General features: G+C 41.4%; 1 protein-coding gene across 3 annotated transcripts in view; it reads left to right on the top strand.

Annotated features, from left to right (window-relative positions):
* Window positions 1–24,078, top strand: part of NTNG1 (netrin G1) — a 334,691-nt gene extending 310,613 nt beyond the window's left edge. For 2 of the 3 annotated variants that reach the window (XM_084851615.1, XM_084851617.1), the window contains one exon: window positions 22,763–24,078. In XM_084851615.1, the coding sequence (XP_084707741.1) occupies window positions 22,763–22,998 (236 nt within the window). In that variant the 3' untranslated portion in view covers window positions 22,999–24,078. The remainder of the gene's footprint in view (window positions 1–22,762) is intronic. The other variant, XM_084851616.1, reaches the window with a different exon arrangement.
* Window positions 24,079–24,476: the final 398 nt, after the last annotated feature.

Below are 24,476 nucleotides of genomic sequence, written 5' to 3'. Positions count from 1 at the left end.
AGAACTGTGTGTGCCATGCAGCCTGCCCTGCTCCCCCTAGTTTAGGGGGAGCAGGGCAGCCTGCATAGAGCAGACAGCTCTGTGTAGCTTAATCGGCTGGCTTCAGGTACTGTGGGGGATGCTGTCCAGTAGCCAGTAATGAAGTAAGCAACTTCCTCTCCAATTTGCTTCTGTACATGGAGAGCCAGTGTGGTGTAGTGGTTAGAGTGTTGGACTGGGAGATCCCAGTTCTAGTCCGCATGAAGCTCGCTGGGGCAGTCCCTGACTCTCAGTCTAACCTACCTCAAAGGGTTATTGGAAAGGAAGAGAACCATGTAAGCTGCCTTGGGTTCCTTGCAAGAGGGAAAAAAGCATGATATAATAAATAATAAATTGTGGGGGTGCATTTTGTCCTTTGCCAGAGGTGACAAAATGTATTGCTGTTTAACATATTAGACATTTTTCAGTAAGCTTGATTCTTGCACTGCAGTTACATCTGGCCTGGCACACTGATTGTTAGCTTGGGGCATGATATCTACTATGTGCTAATCTGCAAAGATCTTCGATACTTGTGTTTGGGGTTTTATCGTTCTGTAACTTGTAGTTCTTGTATTATAGAGCCCTTAAAATGAAATAATAGAATTCCGGGATTTGAAGCAAATTGACAAATCTCCTGGAATAAGTTCATTTTCCAAAGTACACAGAACCAGATAATTATTGAATTGCACAAGTTTATTGTATTCCCTTCTCCTATATATTTAGCATTGTGTTTGTTTATTCATATTTATATATTATTTGAAGTTTCCATTTTGCACACTTCAGATTTGTTAGTCCAGTACATATGATGGAGGGCAAATAATTAGCTGTCAAATATGGGTGTTCTATCAGACCTCACAAAGATTGTGAGATGCAATTCATGCATTTGCTGAAGCACTCAAGTACAATATGCACAATATGAGTACAATATGCACATTCTAAGTGGGAAATTCGTTTCATCTCTAAATATAATCAGCACCTGCATAATGGAATGATGGGGTAATTGATTGTTTCCAATAATGCTGGTTCAGAGTAATTCACTTCTCCAACCACATTCCTACCAACATTGGAAAATACCAAAGAGGGAGATTTAGGCTCTTCCTTCTGCTCTTGAAGTCTCCACTCCCTTGTCCCCAAAACAATAATTAGACATAAAGCACACACACAAGCAGGTATTTTAGGAGATGGCTTACTTGCAATACACATCAACAGCTCCGTGATGGGTTTGCCACTTAAGATGCACTATTTAGAACAGTCAGCATCAGTTGTGGCCATCACAGTGTGAATTTTCCCATCCCCATTGGCGAGAACCATTTACAAGGATTGCATATAAGGAAGCACATAACATATTGATCCTGATGCATACAGTGAGTTGTTATAACTTTCATGGTGGGAGGCAAATATATTGCCTGATTCTTTTGTAAATTTTAATCTATGCACATCCTATTCTATAAGGCATTAATTAAGGAATATTGCTGCAGCTAAACAGCCTGATATCCCATATCTACAGTTTTGAAAGTTCTTCATTTAAGACCTTAAATCCAAGCAACTCAAATTCAGTAAAGGATTTTACACTAGAAGAACTCGACATTATGGCTATAAATAATTGCCATCAGAAGTGTGTCTAGTTCAGCCAATAGTCATGCTGGCTGGGAATGATGGGAGTTGTAGTAAAACACATTCGGAGAACACTGGGTTGGAGAAGTCTGGTCTAGTTTATGGCTCCTCTCTCCATAACTTCTAGTACAATGTACCCTTGTCATAATCATTGGCAGTAGCCAATGATGTGGAGGTGGGAACACGTACAGCATTGTGACATCAAACATGGCTAAGTTAATACTAGATGTTAGAGGCTAGACCTAGGGAATCTGCCTGCCTCTAACATCTAGTTCCAGTCTCTGCTGATGTACAAATGAGTCACAATTCACATAACTTTGCAGGAAAGTATACTGTAACTCATCTTTTGGTTTTATCTCAAAAACTCATCTCGGGTCCTGGACAACTTAGACCAGATCTACAACTCGTGTCATATCGATACGATCCCATCTTGGTGACGCTATATCTAAATACCAATAAAAAGCACTGTTGTTCAGTCATTCAGTTGTGTCCGATTCTTCGTGACCCCATGGACCATAGCACGCCAGGCCTTCCTGTCCTGCGCTCTCTCCCAGAGCGTGCTCAAGTTCATATTCATTGCATCGGTGATGCTATCTAGCCATCTCATCCTCTGCCATTCCCTTCTCCTTTTGCCGTCAATCTTTCCCAGCATCAGGGTCTTTTCCAGGGACTTCTCTCTTCACATTAGGTGGCCAAAATATTTGAGCTTCAGCTTCAGTATCTGTCTTTCCAAAGAGCACTCAGGGTTGATTTCCTTTAGGATGGACTGATTTGACCTCCTTGCAGTCCAGGGGACTCGTAAGAGTCTTCTCCAGCACCACAGTTTGAAAGCATCAATTCTTCGGCGCTCAGCCTTCCTTATAGTCCAGCTCTCACAGTCATACATTACTACTGGGAAAACCATAGCTTTGATTATACAGACCTTTGTTGCCAAGGTGATGTCTCTGCTTCTTACTATGCTGTCTAGGTTTGCCATAGCTTTCCTCCCAAGGAGCAAGCGTCTTTTAATTTCATGGCTACAGTCACCGTCTGCGGTGATCTTGGAGCCCAAGAAAATAAAGTCTGTCACTGCTTCCATGTCTTCTCCTTCTATATGCCAGGAAGTGATGGGGCCAGGTGCCATGATCTTAGTTTTGTTAATGTTGAGTTTCAAACCAGCTTTTGCACTCTCCACTTTCACCCTCAACAAGAGGCTCTTTAGATCCTCTTCGCTTTCTGCCATTAGGGTGGTATCGTCTGCGTATCTGAGGTTGTTGATAAGTCTCCCGACAATCTTAATTCTGACCTGTGATTCATCCAACCCGGCATTTCTCATGATGTACTCTGCATATAGGGCCGCGGTTGCTTAATGGTTAAGACGCTGAACTGCAGACTGGAAGGTCGGCAGGTCAGCAGTTCGAGACCCGAGTGCTGCGTGACGGAGTGAGCTCCTGTCTTCAGTCCCAGCTTCTGCCAACCTAGCAGTTCGAAAGCAAGAAATTGCAAGTAGATAAATAGGTACCGCCTCGGCGGGAAAGGTAACAGCGTTCCGTGCACCTCGGTGTTCAGTCATGCCAGCCACATGACCACGGAAGCGTCTTCAGACAGCGCTGGCTCTTCAGCTTAGAAACGGGGATGAGCACTGCACCCTAGAGTCAGACACGACTGGTTGGGGACACCTTTACCTTTTACCTTTTTACTCTGCATATAAGTTAAATAAGCAGGGCGACACTATGCAGCCTTGTCATAATCCTTTCCCAATTTTGAACCAATCGGTTGTTCCACGTCTGGTTCTTACTGTCGCTTCTTGACCCTCCTACAGGTTTCTCAGGAGACAGGTAAGGTGGTCTGGTACTCCCATCTCTTTATGAATTTGCCAGAGTTCGTTGTGATCCACACAATCAAAGGCTTTAGCGTAGTCAATGAAGCAGAAATAGATGTTTTTCTGGAATTCTCTTGCTTTCTCCATGATCCAGCAAATGTTGGCAATTTGATCTCTAGTTCCTCTGCCTCTTCGAAACCCAGCTTGTACTTCTGGTAGTTCTCAGTTCACATACTGCTGAAGCCTAGCTTGTAAGATTTTGAGCATAACCTTGCTGGCATGTGAAATGAGCACAATTGTACGGTAGTTTGAACGCTCTTTGGCATTGCCCTTCTTTGGAATTGGAATGTAAACTGACCTTTTCCAGTCTTGTGGCCACTGTTGAGTGTTCCAAATTTGTTGGCATATTGAGTGCAGCACTTTAACAGCATCATCTTTTAGGATTTCAAATAGCTCAGCTGGAATACTGTCATGTCCACTAGCTTTGTTGTTAGTAGTGCTTCCTAAGGCCCACTTGACTTCACTCTCGAGGATGTCCAGCTCAAGTTCAGTGACCTGATAGCTCTATCATGGCTATCAGGGACATTCAGATCTTTCCTGTATAGTTCTTCTGTGTATTCTTTCCACCTCTTCTTAATCTCATCTGCTTCTGTTAGGTCCCTGCCTTCTTTGTCCTTTATCATGCCTGTCTTTGCACAAAACCTTCCCTTGATATCTCCGATTTTCTTGAAAAGATCTCTAGTCTTTCCCATTCTGTTGTTTTCTTCGATTTCTTTGCATTGTTCATTTATGAAAGCCTTCTGGTCTCTCCTTGCTATTCTCTGGAACTCTGCATTCAGTTGGATATATCTTCCCCTTTCTCCCTTGCTTTTTGCTTCCCTTCTTTCCTTAGCTACTGGTAAAGCCTCATGAGACAGCCACTTTGCTTTCTTGCATTTCTTTTTCTTTGGGATGGATTGAGTTGCTGCCTCCTGAACAATGTTACGGACTTCTGTCCATAGTTCCTCAGGCACTCTGTCTATCAGGTCTAATCCCTTAAATCTATTCCTCACCTCCACTGTATATTCATAAGGGATATGCTTTAGATCATACCTGAATGGTTTAGTGGTTTTCCCTACGTTCTTCAATTTAAGCTGAAATTTTGCAACAAGAAGCTCATGATCTGAGCCACAGTCAGCTCCAGGTCTTGTTTTTACTGACTGTATAGAGCTTCTCCATCTTTGGCTGCAAAGGACATAATCAATCTGATTTCAATATTGACCATCTGGTGATGTCCGTATGTAGAGTCGCCTCTTGTGCTGTTGGAAAAGAGTGTTTGCTATGATCAGCGTGTTCTCTTGGCAAAACTCTATTAGCTGCTTCATTTTGTACACCAAGGCCATGCTTGCCTGTTATCGTGGTTATTTCTTGACTTCCTACTTCAGCATTCCAATCCCCTATGATGAAAAGGACATCTCTTTTTTGGTGTTAGTTCTAGAAGGTGTTGTAGGTCTTCATAGAACCGATCAGCCTCAGCTTCTTTGGCCTCAGTGGTTGGGGCATAGACTTGAATTACTGTGATGTTGAATGGTTTGCCTTGGATTCGTACTGAGATCATTCTATCATTTTTGAGATTATACCCCAGTACTGCTTTTCCCACCCTTTTGTTGACTATGAGTGCTACTCCTTTTCTTCTAAGGGATTCTTGCCCACAGTAGTAGTTATGATGGTCACCTGAATTAAATTCACCCATGCTTGTCCATTTTAGTTCACTGATTCCCAAGATGTCGATGTTCAATCTTGCCATCTCATGTTTGACCACCTCCAGCTTACCTTGATTCATTGATCTGACATTCCAGGTTCCTAAACAATATTGTTCTTTACAGCATCGGATTTTCTTTTCACCACCAGACACATCCACAGCTGAGTGTCCTTTCGGCTTTGGCCCAGCTGCTTCACTCTTTCTGGCACTACTTGGAAATACCCTCTGCTCTTCCCCAGTAGTATATTGGACACCTTCCGACCTGAGGGGCTTATCTTCCAGCGTCATATCTTTTAGCCTTGTGATCCGTTCCATGGGGTTTTCTTGGCAAGAATACTGGAGTGGGTTGCCATTTCCTTCTCCAGTGGACCACATTTTGTCAGAACTCTCCGCCATGACCTGTCCGTCTTGGGTGGCCCTGCCTTATGGCTTCAGTGAGTTACGCAAGCCGCTTCGCCACAACAAGGCAGTGATCCATGAAAGGGAATAAAAAGCACTAGTGTAGATCTAACCTTAATTGCATTGTTCTGGAAACCATAGTGAAAGTGAAACTGCCAGGATGAGAAACCACATTTGGAAGCAGGAATTAGATTGGTTTTAAAAATCAGGAGCCTCTCATCCAGTAAGGAGAGGTGGTGAATCTAGTCACTTGATACACATTTAAGTGTGCTTTGTTCTCTGTGTATGCATGATTCCTTGCAATTGATTATACTACAGTTAGGTAAAAGTGTTCCCTGTAAAATCTAATAACAAACATTTCTAACAACTGATAACCTATTTCCTTTAATTCAATAATGGGGGGTGTTGAGGTCTTTACTGATCATGACATTTTAGTTATAATCCGATTGACATCTCCATTACAATCCCTATTTCTTGTAATTTACCATTTAGGCTGCAATCCAATTGTCACTGGGTGGGTTTGGCCCACAGGCCAAATAGAATTTGTCAGATCACCCCCTCCAAGGACAGAGAGAGAGGTCCACTCTCAGAGGGGGAGATCCAATTTGGGATACCCCAAAACACAACACACACACACACATATACACACACACCCCTTTCATGGAAACCTTTGCAGCCAATTCTTTTTCAGTGTCACAGCTCTGACATCAGAAAGGGGGTGGACCCATAGGTGCCAGGAGAGGCTGTGGAACCACCATCCTCTTTGCCCCCAGGCCCACAAACCAGCTGCTCATCCACAACAGCCCTGGGGGTGCTGTAGATCAATTCCCTCCCATTGAAACCAATGGAAGGGAATTCAGTTTTTTAAAATGACCCGGGAGGAGGAAGAAGCAAAAGCATCACTTCTCCTTGTCTTGCACCCTGCCAGGCTCACGCCAGCAAGGCTTTGGATTCATCAGAGGCTCCAACGTTAGAGCTCTTCACAGCAAACGGTAGGGGTTTCTCTGTTAACCATAAAACATTTCCAACTAAGAAATGGTTTGTGTACGAATTGTCAAAACAAACCAAGTTGCTCACTTTTTCTAAGCTAAAGCAGCATAAAAAATAGATCCAACTTTCAATGCTTTTTTTTTTTTTTTTTTGCACACATATCACTAGAGAGAAGCAGTAATTAAAGTTTTTAACTGGCATGAATAATCCAGACAGGAATCTAATATCTTTCTCATTGTGTGAAAATCTAAATCCAAATGATTCTCTTTTAGCTACCCAAATCTGAAATAATTCCTTTCAAAGCATTTTCGTAAACATTTTGCTATGCACAGCAGGCATCTCACATAAAAATTTACATAACAGACCTGACTACTTCTTTGGATCCATTCGAATCTGCTTATTAAAATGTGTAGGGTTGTTGAGTTTTTCCTAAGAAAAACAGGATTATACATATATAACTCAGCCAGAACAAATGTCTCCATTAAGGGAGGCATACGACTTTCAAGTGTGGTATTAGGTAGATGCCCTTCTTTACCAAAATCACAACTATTTTATGTATGTATTCGTCATAGACCAGGAACAGGCAACCCAGTGTTCTCCAGATGTTTTGGACTCCTATAATCCCTGGTCATTAGCCATGTCAAACATCTGGAGGGCACCAGTTTGCCTACCCCTGCAAGAGGCAATGGAGAGACCCACCTTGTTGTGCAGTACCTGTCTAGTCACACAGCATTAAGATTTCCCTAAAAGAAAAATCTGTGCCCCAGGATTATGTGTACACTTCCTAATATTTCAAAGGATGAGAAAATCTTATGGATAAAATCCAAAGTAGACAATCCTGTCTTTTCATATCAAAAATTCAAACATCTGTCATAGGAACATAGGAAGCTGCCTTGTATACTGAGTCAGACCATGGGTCCATTTAGCCCAGTATTGTCAACAATGACTGGCAGCAACTCGCCAGCCTTACAGGCATGAGATTTCCCAGCCACAGCTCCTCCCTTTGTTCTGAAGCATAAAACTAGAAGCTACCCAAGGACATCCCAAAAGAAACAATGTGTAGGAACTATACATACTCCTTTGCTCTCCTCCTGTCTCTTCTCTCTGTGTTATTTTCACATTGTGAGCATTTTTAAGATACCAGTGTGTGGTGAGATGTTTATCATGTTAATTACGTGGCCTGACTCAAAATTATGTACAGGTTTTTGTGAAAATTATTGACTGTGTCAATAACCACCCTTTTTGACAATTTTTGACATTCCTTGAGAAATTTTGACCTACGCCTGGACATTGCCCTTCCTTGCTCTGACTCCCAATTGATTTCATCTGCCTTCAGTGATGTCATCATATAGCTAAATCTATTTGCTATATAGCATGGTAACCTCATACCATTCACTACATGAACTCTGATGTGCCGAGATCATCCATGTGACTGATTCTGGAAGGGAAAACCAGTACCAGATGCGGATGAAGGGTGATGCAGCAGCAATCAGCCATCAGGGAAAAAAAATATGCTGAACAGGATTTTTTAAGTTGAATATTCTCACAAAGAATATTCAGCACAGCCCAAGCATATCCTACATCCTATAGTGTGGATCCATTGAAAACTAAAATTGCCCAGAATGTAGTATATAAAATATAGTGTTACACTCACCCCACTTCTCCAAATGGTGAGATGTTCCAGGGATTTGGTTTCCAGGGGTTTGGTTTTCTTGGAAAGAGGTCACATATGGCATTTTGTAAGATCTGAATTTATTTACATGAGCATAGATGAAGGCACAGCTTAAATCCTTCAATGGACAAAGTTCATTGCTTCCACGTCAGGTCTCCAGAGCAAGGCAACCAGCACCCCCAAAATGCCACTAGCTTTCAGAGTCCAAACTCAGCTCTGTGTCTCTGTGGCTCTCTTAACTCAGTCCATTCAAAAGCTGCATTCTATTGTCATTTCTTTCACACAGACACATTGGTCTAAATCTAATGTACTGTTAAATTGCTGTGCTAGCGGAGCTCACAAGTGGTTGCACAAGCGGTGGCAGAGCATTTTGTGAACCTGAGATCTGCAAATGGTTGTGTGACAGTTGTGCAAATGGAACTTTAGTTGAATTTTCCCCTTGTGTAAGGAACCTGGTTTCTGCCAGGGCAATGTCATGTCTGCTAGCTGAATGATACCACTGGATACAACCACTAGATTACATCGTCCTTAGTGCGGGAAGGGGAGTCTACTTTTGCCCCATTCAGAAGACTTAACAAAGACTGCCTGTCAATTAGCATAAATAAAATCTCCAGCAGGTTACCAAAAAATTAAGGAAGCTGGCCTGATGGGCCTTCTTCCCAAACTTATACTGCACGGACAATTGTATAATGTGTTAGCGCTAAACTTGTAAAAATAACAGGGGCAAATCACATTGTAGTGATGCTATTTCTTCTTGGATGATAGATACAAATACAAGATGTGTATGTACCACATTGTGGGGATTCACTGAAAGCTAACTTTCTCTAGGATGCAATTAATACTGAGATCTCACCATGTGTGCATGCATTCAAAATAAATGCTCATCACTTGAAAATAAAAGAAAACTATCACCCTGTGGTTGTATTAGAAGCAGATGCAATCACAAGAGAGATCAGGCTCTAGAAATTGAAACTTTCCCATCCATGTTCTGCTGCGCTATGTGTTGAGCTGGCTGCAGCTGCAGCTAGGAATGACCCTGGGACTATTAGGTCCTCTCAGGCTCTGGCATGAATCCCCCCACCCATTTCATCCCTGATGTGGTAAAGATATAAGGAAGTGACGGGCCTCCAGAACTCGCCTCAGATGGGCTTGTTAGTTATTTGAATTGCCTGGGGAAAAAATAGGGGGAAATGGTGTGATTTTTCTGAGGAAACCCAGAAAAAGTATCCACCCCCCTCCTAGCCCCAGAAGCCCTCCCCACTAGCCCAAACACATTCCCCATTTCCCTTTAAAAACTTACAGGTACAGTGGCACAGGCAGCAGAGAGAGGGCTTTTCCACATCAAAAATTAGGTTGTCAGTACTTTTAGGAAGGAGAGTCCTACATTTGCCCCAGTGCACCATTATTTTTGCCCAGTGGAGAGCAGAGTAGGGTGTTATTTTCTTTTTTATCCAGCCTAAAACTGTACAGGAAAACATTTGGTCTCCTTCATTATGGAAGTCTTTTATTGCATTTGAAAACTGCGATCCTCCCTCCATTTTATCTCTAAGCTAAACGTGCACGGCTCCTTCTGCCTTTCATTACTGGCCTGATGTCTTTGAAAATGATGATCACGTTTGTTGTTTTCCCCAGTCTTCTCCAATTTGATTGAACCCCCTCAAGTTACTCCAACAGCTTTTGGAACTTTATTATGGCCTGGTATCCAAAGGCAATCACAAGAGTTTATGACACGGTTGAATTGGAGGATTCCTTTCCACCCTTAAGAATCTTCTTCCTGAAAATGCTTGATCTAAATCAGACAACTGCACAAGCTTAGTTAATCATTTCCCCCTGACTAAGAAAGATTGGAGGACTCCATCCCCTCTGGAACAACAGTAATTCTAAAATGACTAATCCTGGATTTATTTTCAATTTCATCCATTTTAGAAAGCAATCTCTTGTTATCCTCTATCAGGCCTGTCAAAACGACTTGATGATGTGAGATTATGATTTCTGTCTAGAGAGTGTACCCACTCATTCTTTTGTGCCATGCTGGATACTATGTTATCCCTCCCTTTATATCTCTCTTTTATCTTTTCTGTTCAGTGTCCATGAGCAGCTGCATTTCCATCATTATATACCACTGAAATTGATGGCATGACATTACGAACATCTCACACATAGGACTCCTGTGATAGTTTTAAATATAGTCCCTTGTCATCATGTCACACAAGGTTCACACACACACCCTGCCACTTATCAGGAAGAATTGTGGTTTCAGGATTGTGAGTTAGGTTGCTATGAAAAATGAATGAGAAAATGGAAAATAATGTTGTGCTCCCTATATTATCATGGTGCAGAGTCCATGTGATTTTCTAGAGTCCTGTTCTGTTACATAGTTTTGCCCAAGACTGTTCCTCAAAAGTTGCTCAGTCCTGATCAGAAGCTGGTTTAAAATAACCAGTTATTTCAAAAGCTGTGTGTGTGTTTTAAAAATACTTATTCACCAGAAATCTAGTGTACTTTCAAATAAATACTTACAGTGTGAACTTATGTGCAATGACTTGAAAATAGTCCCATTGTATTCAGTGGCACTCACAATGAATTAAGTGTGCATAGCCTCAGGCTACAATTCTATCCCTATTTACTTGGGGGATAAACCCCATTGAATTAATTTAAATTTACTTTTTGAGTAAACATAAATAGGATCAGGCTTGTATTATGCAGCCCACACAGTGAGTTACCTTCTAGCAATGTTTTTAAGTAATTATTTTGATTTTAAATCTAACTTCATTTTAGATCAAAGGGGTAGCTAACAGGTCTATTTCAGATGCATTACTGTTTTTCTCTGGACTCCACAGCCAATCTTAATTTTTCTTACTTTTTCTTCTAATTGGTATGTAATTCATCAATCTTCTCAAAGGTCACCACCTGCACGTTTTTATCTCATGGCCATTATATTTCACTCTGTAAGATATCTTTCTACCTAGACTTCCTGCAATAAATAATTATTCATTCTGTCCGGGCATTAGGATAAGAGTTGTTTTCATGTCAGCAAATTGCTTCTTTTTATCGATTTGACTTTGTAAAACAAAAACAAAATAACAAAAACAATATCATGATAGTGCATACTAATCCAGTGCTCATGATTGTCAGTTCTTTTTAGAAGATTTAGTACTGCACAAGAATAGAAGCTGCATTCCATAATCGTTTTGTATACATATCACTCCAGTCCATATAGCTAGATTGCTAATTTTATACACAGGAGCATGAAAAGTTTGCAGGCAACATCACAGCACAATTAGTATGGAGAACTGACTTCCATGGATTTTTTAATCTATTAATCCATTTTAGGTGTCAACACAAAAATATTTGAAAGATGTGTCTTCTATCTCGGAATCCACAAATATGAACCAATTGTCAGAAAACAGCAAAATTCTGTTCGATTAAAAAAAAGTTGTGCTCTACACTGTCTACTGTAAGAAGGGAGGTCAGAGGTACTATATCAGCCTTGGCAAGAGATTATTAGTCAAATTAATCAGCATTTTTTGTCTTGTGAGTTAACATGGTAGCCCACTTAGTAACAACAAGGTCATCTTGTAGACCCAGCCCACCTAGCAGTAGAATCAGAAAAAACATGTAACAAGTGAACAAGACTCGGCTCTCTTCCAGCTTCTGTTAAATATCCCTAATTCAAAATCCTAGCATGACACTACACATAGACACATCCTACACCCTAGTGGTCCAGTTCTGTCTGAGCGACTCCTTTCTTTCAGTCTTCACACTTTGAGTCAGCCTCAAATACTGCGTTTTGCCAGTTGTTTCTGCTCTGCAGCCTGTCATTAATCAGTCACCTAGTAGAAAGAACGACTGCTTCTCCCAAGAGGCCACTAGCAATTACGTACAACGGTCTTTTTGCCCAAAGGTGGAAATCCATCAGTCCAGTGTTTATATGGCGACCAGAGACAAATGAGGACAAGGCTCCTATACATTTAATAACGATGCAAACACAGGAATTTCAGCAGGTGCAGCTTGTCTCACTGCTAGGTGACAAACTGCACCCCTCCTATGCAACCTTAATGATACAGTATCACAGTGCTTCTTTGCATCTCGTCCCTGTTAGAAGTAATGTAGGCACCTGTGAAACTCTCTAGAGCAGGGATGGGAGACCTGTGGCCCTCCAGATGTTTTGGCTGCATCTTCCATCAGCCCTAGCCAGCACAGCCAATAGTAAGGGGTGATGGGAGTTGCAGGCCAAAACTTCTGGAGGGAGAAGTTGCCTGCTCCTGCTCTATAGACTGGTGGCTAAGTTGCTCTGTTGCACATTTATTCAGTATTAATATGTATTCAGTTTGTTCAACAGCTTTATTTTAAGCTGTTAAAGCCTTTATTCTTAATCTTTCTGCTGCACAAAAAACGAAAACAATGTGTGCAACTTCTGTGTAGTCTGGGCCCCATGTGAAGTGATAGCCTGCCCAGAGACTCCGGCATGTTCTTTTATTCCATCCCCCTCAGTTTCACCACCTCCCAAAACTGTGAAAGAGATTAACTTGCCCTGGGGCATTATTCCTCATGCAGCACACATTGGTCAAAATTTCTTCTTGTTTGCTAAATCTGCAATTAACGACACTAGAAGTGAAAAACTAATGGTTTCTTGTGAATACAGACTGATTTTTAGCAGAGACATCTTTTTCATTATTTACGGAGGTCTTGACCTATAGACGATTTTAGCATTTTATTAATTATCACTTTGAGACAAAGGGTCGCGCTTTACTCAAGAATATCAATTCACCATCAGCAACCAAAATGTGTTTTAGAAGTCAGCAAAACTTGAGAATTTTCATACCACCTTTGCAGGTGCTTTTGATCCATAATATGCTGCAATCTGTGAATCCAAGAATGCAGATAATATATTATAAATGTTAAAAGTTAGGTTAGCCACAGAGAGCCCCAAAGCAATGTCTGCATCATAGAGGGACACAAGACTTGGTGACATGCCTGATGATGAGCTATATATGTCTGCTAAAGGCAAATACTGCCGTTCTGTATTACAGTTGTGGTACACCGGGGCCTACTATTTCATTTGTGGTAAGGGTGTTCAGGGATTTTGTTGGTCCACTTTTCAAAGTGAATTGACCCAATCGGCACCTCCTTGATTTATGTGCGGATCAGAACATGCCCCAGATCTTGCACTTCTCTGAACTCAAATACTTATAGTGTTAATGAGGTAGTCCAAGGACTGCCTTTAAAGTTTTCCATTTTTAAAAAAGTGGCTAGAAAGCCTGGCTGCCTCTGTGACTGTGTTCAAAATGGGATCCACAAATGCCCTTGTGAACAATGTGACATGTCCCAGGGATATTATATTATACAGGAAAAGATGACTGCCAGCTTAGAGCAGCTATTACCTGATTTTTTTTAAGTGTAGAAAATGTTTAAGGCAGCTCTTGGACCATCTCATAGCACTGTTAGTTATGTATGTAAGCATGAATTTTAGTGTTTTTTATTATTATTGCAACTGGAAACAGGATGGAACAGAGAACACATGTGAAAGTGATATGGACTGGACACAGACTCTTCCATCTATCCCTAATTTGTAGCCACATTATTGTGCAAACATTCCAGGCTAGTGTCAGCCATCGCCTATGAATACAACCATCTAGTGTCAAGCATTGTCTATGGTTTTCTCAGCCATTGTCTAATAGATACTACTGTGTTCAGTATTTAATTGACAAACTGTGGTGTTCAAAATCAAGGCCAACTTTTACCACTTTTTACTTCTATTTAAAGGTTAATAAGTTTTAATAAGATAACAACAGTTTCTTAAACCCTCCTATGACATTCCTCCACTGACCAACCCCAAGGTTCAGTGGAAAAAACAGTAAAAGATTAGAACAGCCTTCCCCAACCTGGTGCCCTCCAGACGGTGTGGACCTCAAGACACATCAGCTCAAGCCAGCATGGCTAAGGGTCAGGAATTCTGGGAGCTGTAGTCCAGAACACCTGGAGGGCACCAGTTTGAGGAAGGCTGGATTAGAGAATAACACAAGACAAAGAGCGATGAGTGTAGAGAGAAAGAAATAGAAAGGAAAAGTCTAGAGAAAAAGGTGAGAAAGTTTTCTTAAACTATTAAGGCAAGTAAGTCCATGGCAAAGAAATCTGCTATCTAGCTCAAAAAGGGCCTTCCTTCTGTACTCTTTAAATTCAATGAGATCTGACAAGTAAGCATAAAGTCATAGAATCTAATGTGAGACATGGCTGCAGTCTAGCCCTAACACCATTTCAGGACCCAAACGAAGACACATTGCAATGTATCCTTAATAGGAATCCAAAAGATGTAACTAGCCAGCTACTATTTTCGAAAACAAAAACTTGATAGTGCAGTGTTGCTCTTAGACCTCTTATGTTGATGGGGTGGCCTTTATGGAATGAACTTTCACCACTGCTGATCTGCCATGAACCTCTCACAGTTGGAAGCTACCTACCAGAAATACTCATAGACTACTGTCCACTGATTTAAATTTTGCTTCTGTTGCCTGAGAAACAGTGTAAACAAAAGCCACTTTGGTGGTAGCTCAGTAGTTGAGGAAGGAAGGAATTTGTGTGGTTGGTCCTTGAAGGATATAGATGGCTGGTCAGCTTCAGTCAAACATCAAGGAGAAATATTGGAGCTGAAATATGTGTTTTTAATTTACACGTTGAAACATGCCCTTTCATAAAAGTAAAACCTTCCATCCTATTAGTAGATAACTAGTGCATAAAACTTGTTTTCTTATTTTCCCCTCAAGGTGTTTTATTGTAGAAATTGTGGATCTTTATTCCAGCTGCAGAGCCATGCAGTCCCCTAAAAGCTGAGAAAGCTACCCCTCCTCAGGCAAGGTCTAAAAATAGGATGGGGAATATGCAGCCTGTTAAGGCCAACCCAGATGGCCAACTGAGGCCTGGGTAGGGGCCCCTCTCTCCCAAAGCCCCTTGTCCAACCTGAAGTCCCACCCCTCAGAGAAGGGTGCTCCATTTTCTCTCTGGGCATGGAGAAAAGGGCTTCCTCTTTCTCTGTGCATAGAGAGACATGGGTATGAATGGTGTGTGGGAGGAAGGGATGTATGAGAGAGATTGGGGTGGCTCCACCCACTTTGGGCTGTAGCCCTGCCCACCTTAAGGTCCATAGTCATGTGGCCCCTGGGAATTGTCCCTGGAGGCAATCTGGCCCTCAGGCTGAACACTGTTCCCCACCTGTGGTCTAAGAGGATACACCCATGAAAGCTCTCCCACCTCAGCATACTCAGCTTGCTTAGAAGACTGCATAACCCAGTAGAAACAAATATTACTGATGTTGAGAAGGGGTCATACACTGGCAATATGTGGAGGGGATTTTCAACTGAAATGAAAAATAAAAACTGAAAGTGGTTTTGGGCTTTCCTCAGTAAAAAAAAAAGTATCTAAGTATCGTACTGGTGCAGCTGAACTATCTTGGGGGCAGCCCTACATTTTGTAGCATTGCCTTTGTGCACTGAGAGTTGCACCCAGCCCAATTCTTTGATTTGCACATCCTAATCTGGATTTGCCTGCTATTGGCCCTTCTTTCTATGATCCTCTAAGTGTTTTGGACTGGGCATACTAACCGTTACACCAGGGCAATGTCACAAAATATGTCATTATACCACTAATGAAGGTAGACATTCCAGCACAAATGATTAAAATTCAGCTTCCAGTATTTTCAACATAGGTTTTATAAAATGTTGCATTATTGTGGGATGGGAAATGCCTATAAAACCATGAGTACAAACAGGGATGATTCACACTTTAAAAAAAAAAAAAAGGTCAAATTAAAATAAGTGAAACCAAGTTTATTAGCTATATGAAATAGGCAAACTTTGGAAAATACCCTAATTTGCATTCAGGGTCCAAACATGAACAAAATCTTATTGGGTGTTTAAGAGGGGTATTTAATTAACTATAGATTTCCACTCAATTATTTAAAGCCAGTAATGATCAATATTAATGGCACAGATATTCCCCCCCCCTGCTATTTTCCAAATTTAAAAAAGAAAAATTATAGAAACATCCAAACCCATGGCTACTACTTTCAAACATGCTGATCCCAGCAGCCTTTTCTTTAACTAAAACGTATTTGTCGCTGCATATTTGTAGAAAGCCTGCTATTAGGTTCAAACCAAATGAGCTAAAAGATCAGATGTATGTATCAGGTGCAAAAACTTCAGACAGAAGTAACATAGGATGCAACCTTACATGCACTAAGAGCCAAGCTACATGTTATTTTGAAGACATAACTAGCAATTACATCTTTCTTGCTTCCTTATTCTAAAGTAAGCATAGTGTGGCCAGTCTGGACTGAGACCCTAGTATTGGGGCGGGGGGGCGGGGGGAGTCATTGCCAGGAAGTAATCCATTTGTTTTAATAGATCACTTTTGGTCAATGAAAATTGCAGGTGGGGGTGGGGAATCTATGCTAGCTTCCCCCCTGCTAGCATCCTGATCCAGACTGGAACCCACCCCCCAAAACTTACTTCACAGTAAAAAAAAAAAAAAAAAAAGTTACATGTAGTCTGGGTCTTATTCCGGAATATAGGCTATAAACAACAGTAGTTGCTGATTTATGAATTCTTCACTTGACTGCAGCACAAAGAAGTGACTTGCATGTGGAAATGAATAACAGAAATCAAACAACAGAGGCAAATCCTTGCTATCACCTTATATCAACTCAAATGCAATGCTTTTCAATGCTTGTGCAAATGGGCCATCCTAGATCTAACTCCACAAATAAAAACAGAAATCATCGTATTCAGTGCTATTCCGTTGAGTCAGTTTATTCATTTAGGCCACAATCATATGCACGCTTCCTGGGCAGTAAGTCGCACTGAATTCAGTGGCGCTTACTTCTGAGTTGACATGTCAGTTACCAATCATCAGCAGATGGGTAACCAAGTCATGTACATGCTGCCTGACTATTTACAGGCAAATGCATGTGGAGAGTGACACATTATAACTATCTAAAAGGTCTGGTGTCTTATTATGCACTGGTTTCTTCTGTTGTTGTTTGCAATAATTTCCCAGACTTGAAATCTCATCAGATTTGCTTTATGGTTTATTATTCCTCTTGGTTTATATTTGCAATATAAATATGCCCAATTAGGCTTATCTTGTGTGCTATATTCAAGAAGACTAAAATGCAGACATATGGTCATCATGATCATAATTCCCTGACCAAGCAGCATTTATTATAACTTAATATGCAGTTGTGACATTTACAGATCAGAAACGGTGGATGCATTTCAGTGTTGTGTCAGTGGGTCATAAAAAATACATTAGCACTGTAAAAGGAATCACAGAGGAAGGTGACGAAGGAGGAACATGTTTAGATGGTGCCTGTTGGTTGCCCTCCTATTAATTATGGCACGGCACGCTGGAGAGGAAGTGAAAGAGCATTATTATTCAGCTGATTTGCATGCACAGAATTAGAAGTCAACTGTGTTAGAAAGAAAGGCCATGTTTTTCTAGACAATTGCAAGGGGAACCATTCTACCAAACACCGCTGTTGTGCAATCTGTGTTAATTTGAATACGGTTCACCCATCATAATCAAGGGATCATGATGGATATAGAATCTATACAACGTTTTGCCTAGGCTGTTCAGATAAGTTATTAGAACCGGCAGCAGGTTTGAAGTTGGGGGTGGTGGTGGTAGGGGACTGATGATAAAAGTGACAGTTGGACAGACAGTTAAGCCACTTGCAGGTAGCAATGATTATTTGGATCTGTATTGTGACAAGCATGTGTGTACTTTTTGGATAATTGTCCTGTAGATGTAGAAAAGCAGAAGCATCTACAGGAATAAATGGATAAGTTTTGCACATCCCCTAATTCTACTGAAGTCTCTTCAAGCACGACGACCCTACAGGATATATAATATGCTAGCATGTGTTACATAAATCATAATGGCAATAATTTAGTTACAGCATATGCTCCTAGGCATTTTACAAGAGGGACTCCTCTAGTGGGCTATTTTCCTGTGATTACAATCTACAACACTGGTGGAGAAGCTCAGGCCTGGGGTCCCAATCCCCCCCTGGGGTCCCAATCCCCCCCCTGGGGTCCCAATCTGGCCCTCAAGGGTTCCCCAGAAGGCCCCACCCCCTTCCCATGGGCCCACCTCTTCCCTCAACCACCAATCATTTGCTTTCTCTGCTTTTATACAGGTTTTCCCCCTATTCTACAGGGTTGTAGCTAGGCCTCCTAAGGCTGAGTTGCTGGCAGTAAGAACTTTAATCTACACTGTGCTGGCATTTTTAATGTTTTTTGTAATTGGGGCTCACATCTGTTGACTTTGGCCCTGCCTCCTTTGCCTTTGCCTCTTCCCACCACTGGAATCCACCCCACCCCAACAGCTCCTCCAAAATTGAATTTGGGCCTTTGCTGAAATAGGTTCCCCATCCCTGATCTACAATCATATGAAGAAAGCACTAGACCCTTTGTCCTAACAACAAAAGTAAGAAGACCTATTGGCTGCTACTTCCTCAACTTGGCAAGCTGTCACTGGCCAGCCCCTGAGCCCACTGCGACACCATCATGAGCTTCATGATTGCAAAGGCCACCGTGATCCACCAGAGCTTCCTTAGTTGAACCTTTACGTATGTTTGATAGTTTGCACATCGCCTGTAAGTGCTTAGTCCCACCTGTCATACTGCAAACGTCATCCATTTTGTTTCTAGCATTTGCATCCATTTTTCTGCTTTGATGAATGGCTGCTTAAATTCTGTCATAACAATGTTTCATAGAAACCTCAGTTTGAAGATGTACGATGATCAGAACCAACCTATTCTGCCTATTCGCTACCAGGCCAGGTTTAAGGTATTAGTACTAGTGTACAAAACCCTAAACAATTTGAGACCAGGATACCCGAGTGGGCGCCTTCTTCCTTACCAACCTGTCGGGTCACTGAGGTCATCAGAGAGCATATTCCTGGTGGTTCCACATGGACCCATGGCCCGGTTGTCCCCGTTCGCACCAAGAAAAGAGCGTTTAGTGTAGTGGCCCCCTTCCTGTGAAATTCCTTGCCTTTGGAGGTCAGGCAGGCACCAACGTTGTGTTCCTTTCGCCTCCTCCCAAAGACACTGTTATTTCGAGAGGCCTTCCTTGAGTTATTAAATCCTTTCGCAGGTTATTAAATTCAGCATTATTGGAATTTGCCTTTTTAAAATGTTTTAACTGTTTTAACCTGGTGTTTTATTCTTTTATCTTGCTGTTCACCACTCTAAAATCTTTTGATGTGGAGCAGTATATAAATATTGTAAATAAATAAATAAAATAATGTCAGACAGTGGTCCATCTTCCCCAGTGCTACTTGGACTTGCAACAGCAGTCCAAGGTCTTTCCCAAGGTACAAGGTCTTTCCCAGGCTTTTCTCTGGCCCACTACCTGAAGTTATTCTCTGGAAATGGAAGGGCCTAAACCGGGGACATCCTGCTTATGCCAGATGTGCTCCATCACTGAGCCATGGTCTCGCTCTGCGAAACAAGAGTATGGGAACATTTGATTGGGATTTTCAGAATTTAAACTGTTTAAGAAAATATCTGTATCATAAAAGGAGGACCTGATGGATTGGACAGAGGATGCAAGGTAGATGGAGCAGGGAGAGTTTGCACAATAAGGGAAGAATATTAAAATATGTCCAGCTGATTCTGTGGGCTAATTGTAATTTGTATGTATTTTAAATAGCTGTCAATAGATCTTTTGTATTTCCCATCTGCACTTCTCAGTTAATTGCCATCTGTGTCTAGGCACTTTATAAGATGAAGAGGTGGTCTATAACAAAAAATGTGCTTTTTCTTTCTATATTCACTTGCTTACAAGTCACCTAGGAACATGTTCATTTTGCCATGGTATATCCCACTCATGCTTTTAGCTTACCTCCCACATATAAGACTGCTCAGTGTAAAAGCCTTATGTCTCATACTGGTCTTTTTTTTGTTTTCAGCAACAATGTGTTGCATTTTTGTGATGTTCAACTTCAGTCCTGCTTGCTGCACTTCTTACCTTTTTATGTAAATGTCATAATTAAGAGTTCCAATGCAATATCGACAATATTTAGAGGCTTTGTGCAGACATAATGCTTCCAATTGCTTGACCACATCTTAAGCAGTTAGGAACATTACATCTGTACAGACCCACAGGGGTATAGTTTTACTTGGATGCTGAGTAACTGTGAGCTTTCAGTCATACAACAAATTAAACAGAATTATTTTAATCCCCTCAAAAATCCCATATTATTTGTGTCAGTTTAACTGGGCACAATATTGGCAGCAGAATCATGTTTACATGCATGTTTTTGCAGACATAAGTCCTACTGTGTTAAATGGGGCTTACTCCCATGCAGGGTGCATAGGAGTGCAGCCTGAAGCTTTGGGCTGAAATCCAATGAAGTTATTTATATGCAAGTAATACTTGGAATTTATATGGGTTATCAAAGCACTTCACATGCCAAAGGAGGGGAACAGTTCAGTTTAAGGAGTGGGTGTTATTACAGGGAAATCTTCATGGAGAGTTCCTGTTACATGCAAGTGACTTCTATGAACTATGTTCATTGTTTCCGGTAGTCCTAAATGGATTGTGGTATTTTGTCAACTCATAACAAAAATCTATGTGAATGTGGTAAACATAATGGCTTAGATCCAAAGGTCCTCCTTTGCCCATGGAAGGGCTCTTCCACTCATAGAAGGAAGAGCCTTTCACACTTCGCAGTAGAGTGTTGTGCAAGGAAAGTGAAACTAAATCCATAATTGTTGTTCTGCTTGTGCAGCAGCTAATGCAACTTCTTGCACAAGCAGAAGCATGAGAATTGTTATAGAAAAGCCTTCTCCAGTCTGGTGCCCTCCAGAAGTTTTGTACTACAACTCCCATAAACCCCAGGCACCAGGTTGGGGAAGGCTGCTATAGAAGCTTCCTATTAGAGTGCTGTGTTTGTCTTCATAACAGTGCTAGTGGCAATTCCCCAGTCTCACTCACTGCTCCTTGATTCTAGCTCTGTAGTTTGGATCCAAAGCAATGATTGTTTTAAGTAGTCACTGATTATTTGGAAACATATAGAGCCAATTGGAACATAGACCTATATGCAGGGTTCTCCTTTATTCACATAAATATTTGTATTGTTCAAGTGTCAGTCACCTCAACCCATGAATATATCTCCTTGTTTACCTCATCAGGATTATGCCACATGATCATTTTAGAGTTAGATTGGCAGAGTTCTCTCTGGCAATCTAATCCAAAGGGCACATCTACACAGCTCTTAAGGCTGTGGCTACGAAGTCAAAAAAAATCAGGTAATACAGCTCTCCCAAGACTGTAGCACTTCAGACTGTAGGTGGGGCAATAACAGTTTCCTGCATGTGGAAAACTAGCATGTCAGGTTTAGGTTTAGGCTAATATTCTCCTCCCTAACACAGTAGTTTCCCATAAGCAGAGGACTTTTGACTGTGTTTGACATAAGGAAAAGCTCAAATGTGTGATTCACCACCTGCTGCCTAAAGTGGTACAATCCCGGGGAAAGTATAATGTGATTTGTGTGAATGTGTAGCTTGGCTACGGGATCAGATGTTTCAACATACCTGATCTCCACAATACACAAGTGCAAAATGCCTCCATCTAAACTGATTTTCCATTTGAACACACAGCTAACACAGATAATTGTAGGACCATCATGGGCTGCATGGGCAACGTGTCTGGTTTCCCAATGCTCAGGAGAATCCAGGAAAAAAAGGAGCTTCATTTTTCCAGGACCTTTTCTACCATACAAAAGAGAATATTAAGGTGCCTAGGCCCTGTTCAGGTGTTAGGTACCAAACACATTAAGGAACTACTGGGAACACACCTGGTTAGCCCCACACCGTAGACGGGTAGTAATTGACCAGGGAGCCCCACCCATGGGCTCTGTACATGAGCAGGCCCCCTTCAGATTGGTGCTGATGGTGCATCAGCTGTGATGTGTGGCCAAAGGTATCGGGGGGTGAGGCTAGCAAAGCATGTTCTTGGAAGCCCCTTCATATGGGTCATAAGGGGTCTTGTGGGCATTATATTTCAGTGTTGTCACAAGAGTTTGGGGACATAATCCTGATGACCAGAACATGGGAAGGTAATTGAACTCTTCAATTAGCAGCTCTAACATGGGTGATTCCCACAACTGAAAATCGGCACATTCAGTGTCCATAACAGCTGGCTAGGCAGCCAAGCATTCATCTGATTGTTCTAATTTCTAGGGGAATGGGAAAACATATTCAGCTCTAAGCCAGTCTACCTATAGAAAGCTATCACTTTCTATGGGGAGAATGACATCATGGAGGGCTATGGCCCACTCTCTTGCTGTAGTCTTCAGTACACTTACTTCATAGGTGTTAGTAAAGTCACCACAAGTAAAGGTATTGACTATTGAAGTACCTTTAAACAAAAGAATCAGTGCCTTGATTTTCCTCATTGCTTTCCTGAACCAATTCATTTACATTGATTATGCTTTTCTCTTTCCTTCCCACTCCATCTTGCAGCAAACGTATGTGACAATGAACTTCAGATTTGCCAGAACGGAGGAACGTGCCACAACAACATGCGCTGTGTGTGCCAGCCATCCTACACGGGTGTATTGTGTGAAAAGCGGAGTTGTGAAATGTATCCAGAAGCTTGCAGTGAAGGTTCCGGACAAGGAACAGTATCACTGCAATGTCTGACACTTCTATTACCACTGGTTGCTCCATTAGGATTAAGTGGGTTTTTCGTATTCTAGGCTATGCAGCTTTGGAGGCATTGACTTCAGACTGCTTTAAGAGGAATGTGCCACAGGAAAGGAAAAAAAGAGAAATTGCAACAGAAGCAGCAAGCAGATGCTAATAAGTCTTTAAAAAAAAAATAAATGGGAGGGAAACATAAAAATCTCCACACATATAGACAAAAAAAGGCCCAACCGAACTAAGCCATATCTATCCATTGCGGACAACCCAGCGAGTCAAGACTGTTACTTTCTGACTCAAGCGTAAGTGGGCAGCTGCCAGTACTATTACTACTAATCACAATGCCAGCTGCAAAAGCTTACACAGGATCGAAAAGGCTTTGGTAGCCACCAGCCCTCGGATGGGAATACAAAAAAAGAAACCACAAAATCTTGCTCCTTCAATCTGGTGCGCAACTGTACCTCCTCCCAGTGTGTGGACCAACCAAATAGAGGCATTCTTTGCTGTCAGTGCATTGTGGGTATAAGGAAATCTGTTTCAAAGCTGCCATATTGGCCTGCTTCAGCCCCCAAATCCCCTTCCAACTGTGCTTTAGTGAACGTTGCTCTGTAACCCTTGTTGGTTGAACGATTTCTTTGTCTGATGTTAGTAATGCACCTGTGTACCAACCCCCCTCAATAAATCTTAAGCCAGTCATACCCTTGTATATCTTCGAAGTACTGCATCAAGTCAATGCAGTGCTCACCTATTGTACAAGAGTGGCTATAGGACAAAAAAAAGAGAGTGTATTTATCCTTTTGTATTCAAATGAAGTTATTTTTCTTGACTAACGTAAGACGTAGATTTTTTGTATTATTGCCAATTTGTGTTAACAGACAATTGATTAATGTACTTTAATCCTAATCAGCTAAAGGGGGGGGGGAGTTTGTTTTTAGTTCTTCCTTTTTTCTTCTTCTTATTTTTCTTTTCATTTAATTGTGCAGAGATTTCTCTGTATGGGCAACGTGCTGGCATCAAAGAATATCAGTTTACATATTATAGCAAGTGTAATAAGATTCCACCAAAGGACATTCTAAATGTTTTCTTGTTGCTTTAACACTGGAAGATTTAAGAGAATAAAAATTCCTGCGTAAACTATTTGAGGGATTAGTATTGCAATTTCTTCACAATATTTTACCAGATGGATGAAACCGAAATTCAAATCAGAATGTGCAGACACAGCAAAATGTATGTAAATCTTCATGTTAAACTACTGGAGTCTCTCAAAGTGGAAGGAAGATCTCCTTAGGATACACAAATAATAATTAGTGACAAGAACATGGTAGGTATGGTCTGGAACAGCAGAGAGTGGACAAAGTTGATTCAACTCCTCTCCATCAGTTCAAGTTAAGCTGCAATCCTTTGCCCACTATTAACACAATGGGCCATATTTCTGAGCAGACATGAGTAAGATTTCACTGTCAAAATATTCATTGTAATTTCTACTTCTCTAATTTATTCACACTAGTACATATGGGTGAAATCCAATGTGATC

This window comes from Heloderma suspectum, chromosome 4, assembly GCF_057233095.1.
Source record: "Heloderma suspectum isolate Gila_16-S chromosome 4, 16-S_ref, whole genome shotgun sequence".
Classification (NCBI taxonomy): domain Eukaryota; kingdom Metazoa; phylum Chordata; class Lepidosauria; order Squamata; family Helodermatidae; genus Heloderma; species Heloderma suspectum.
Note: the sequence above shows the minus strand (reverse complement) of the source record. Positions and strands in the feature narration are given on the sequence as shown.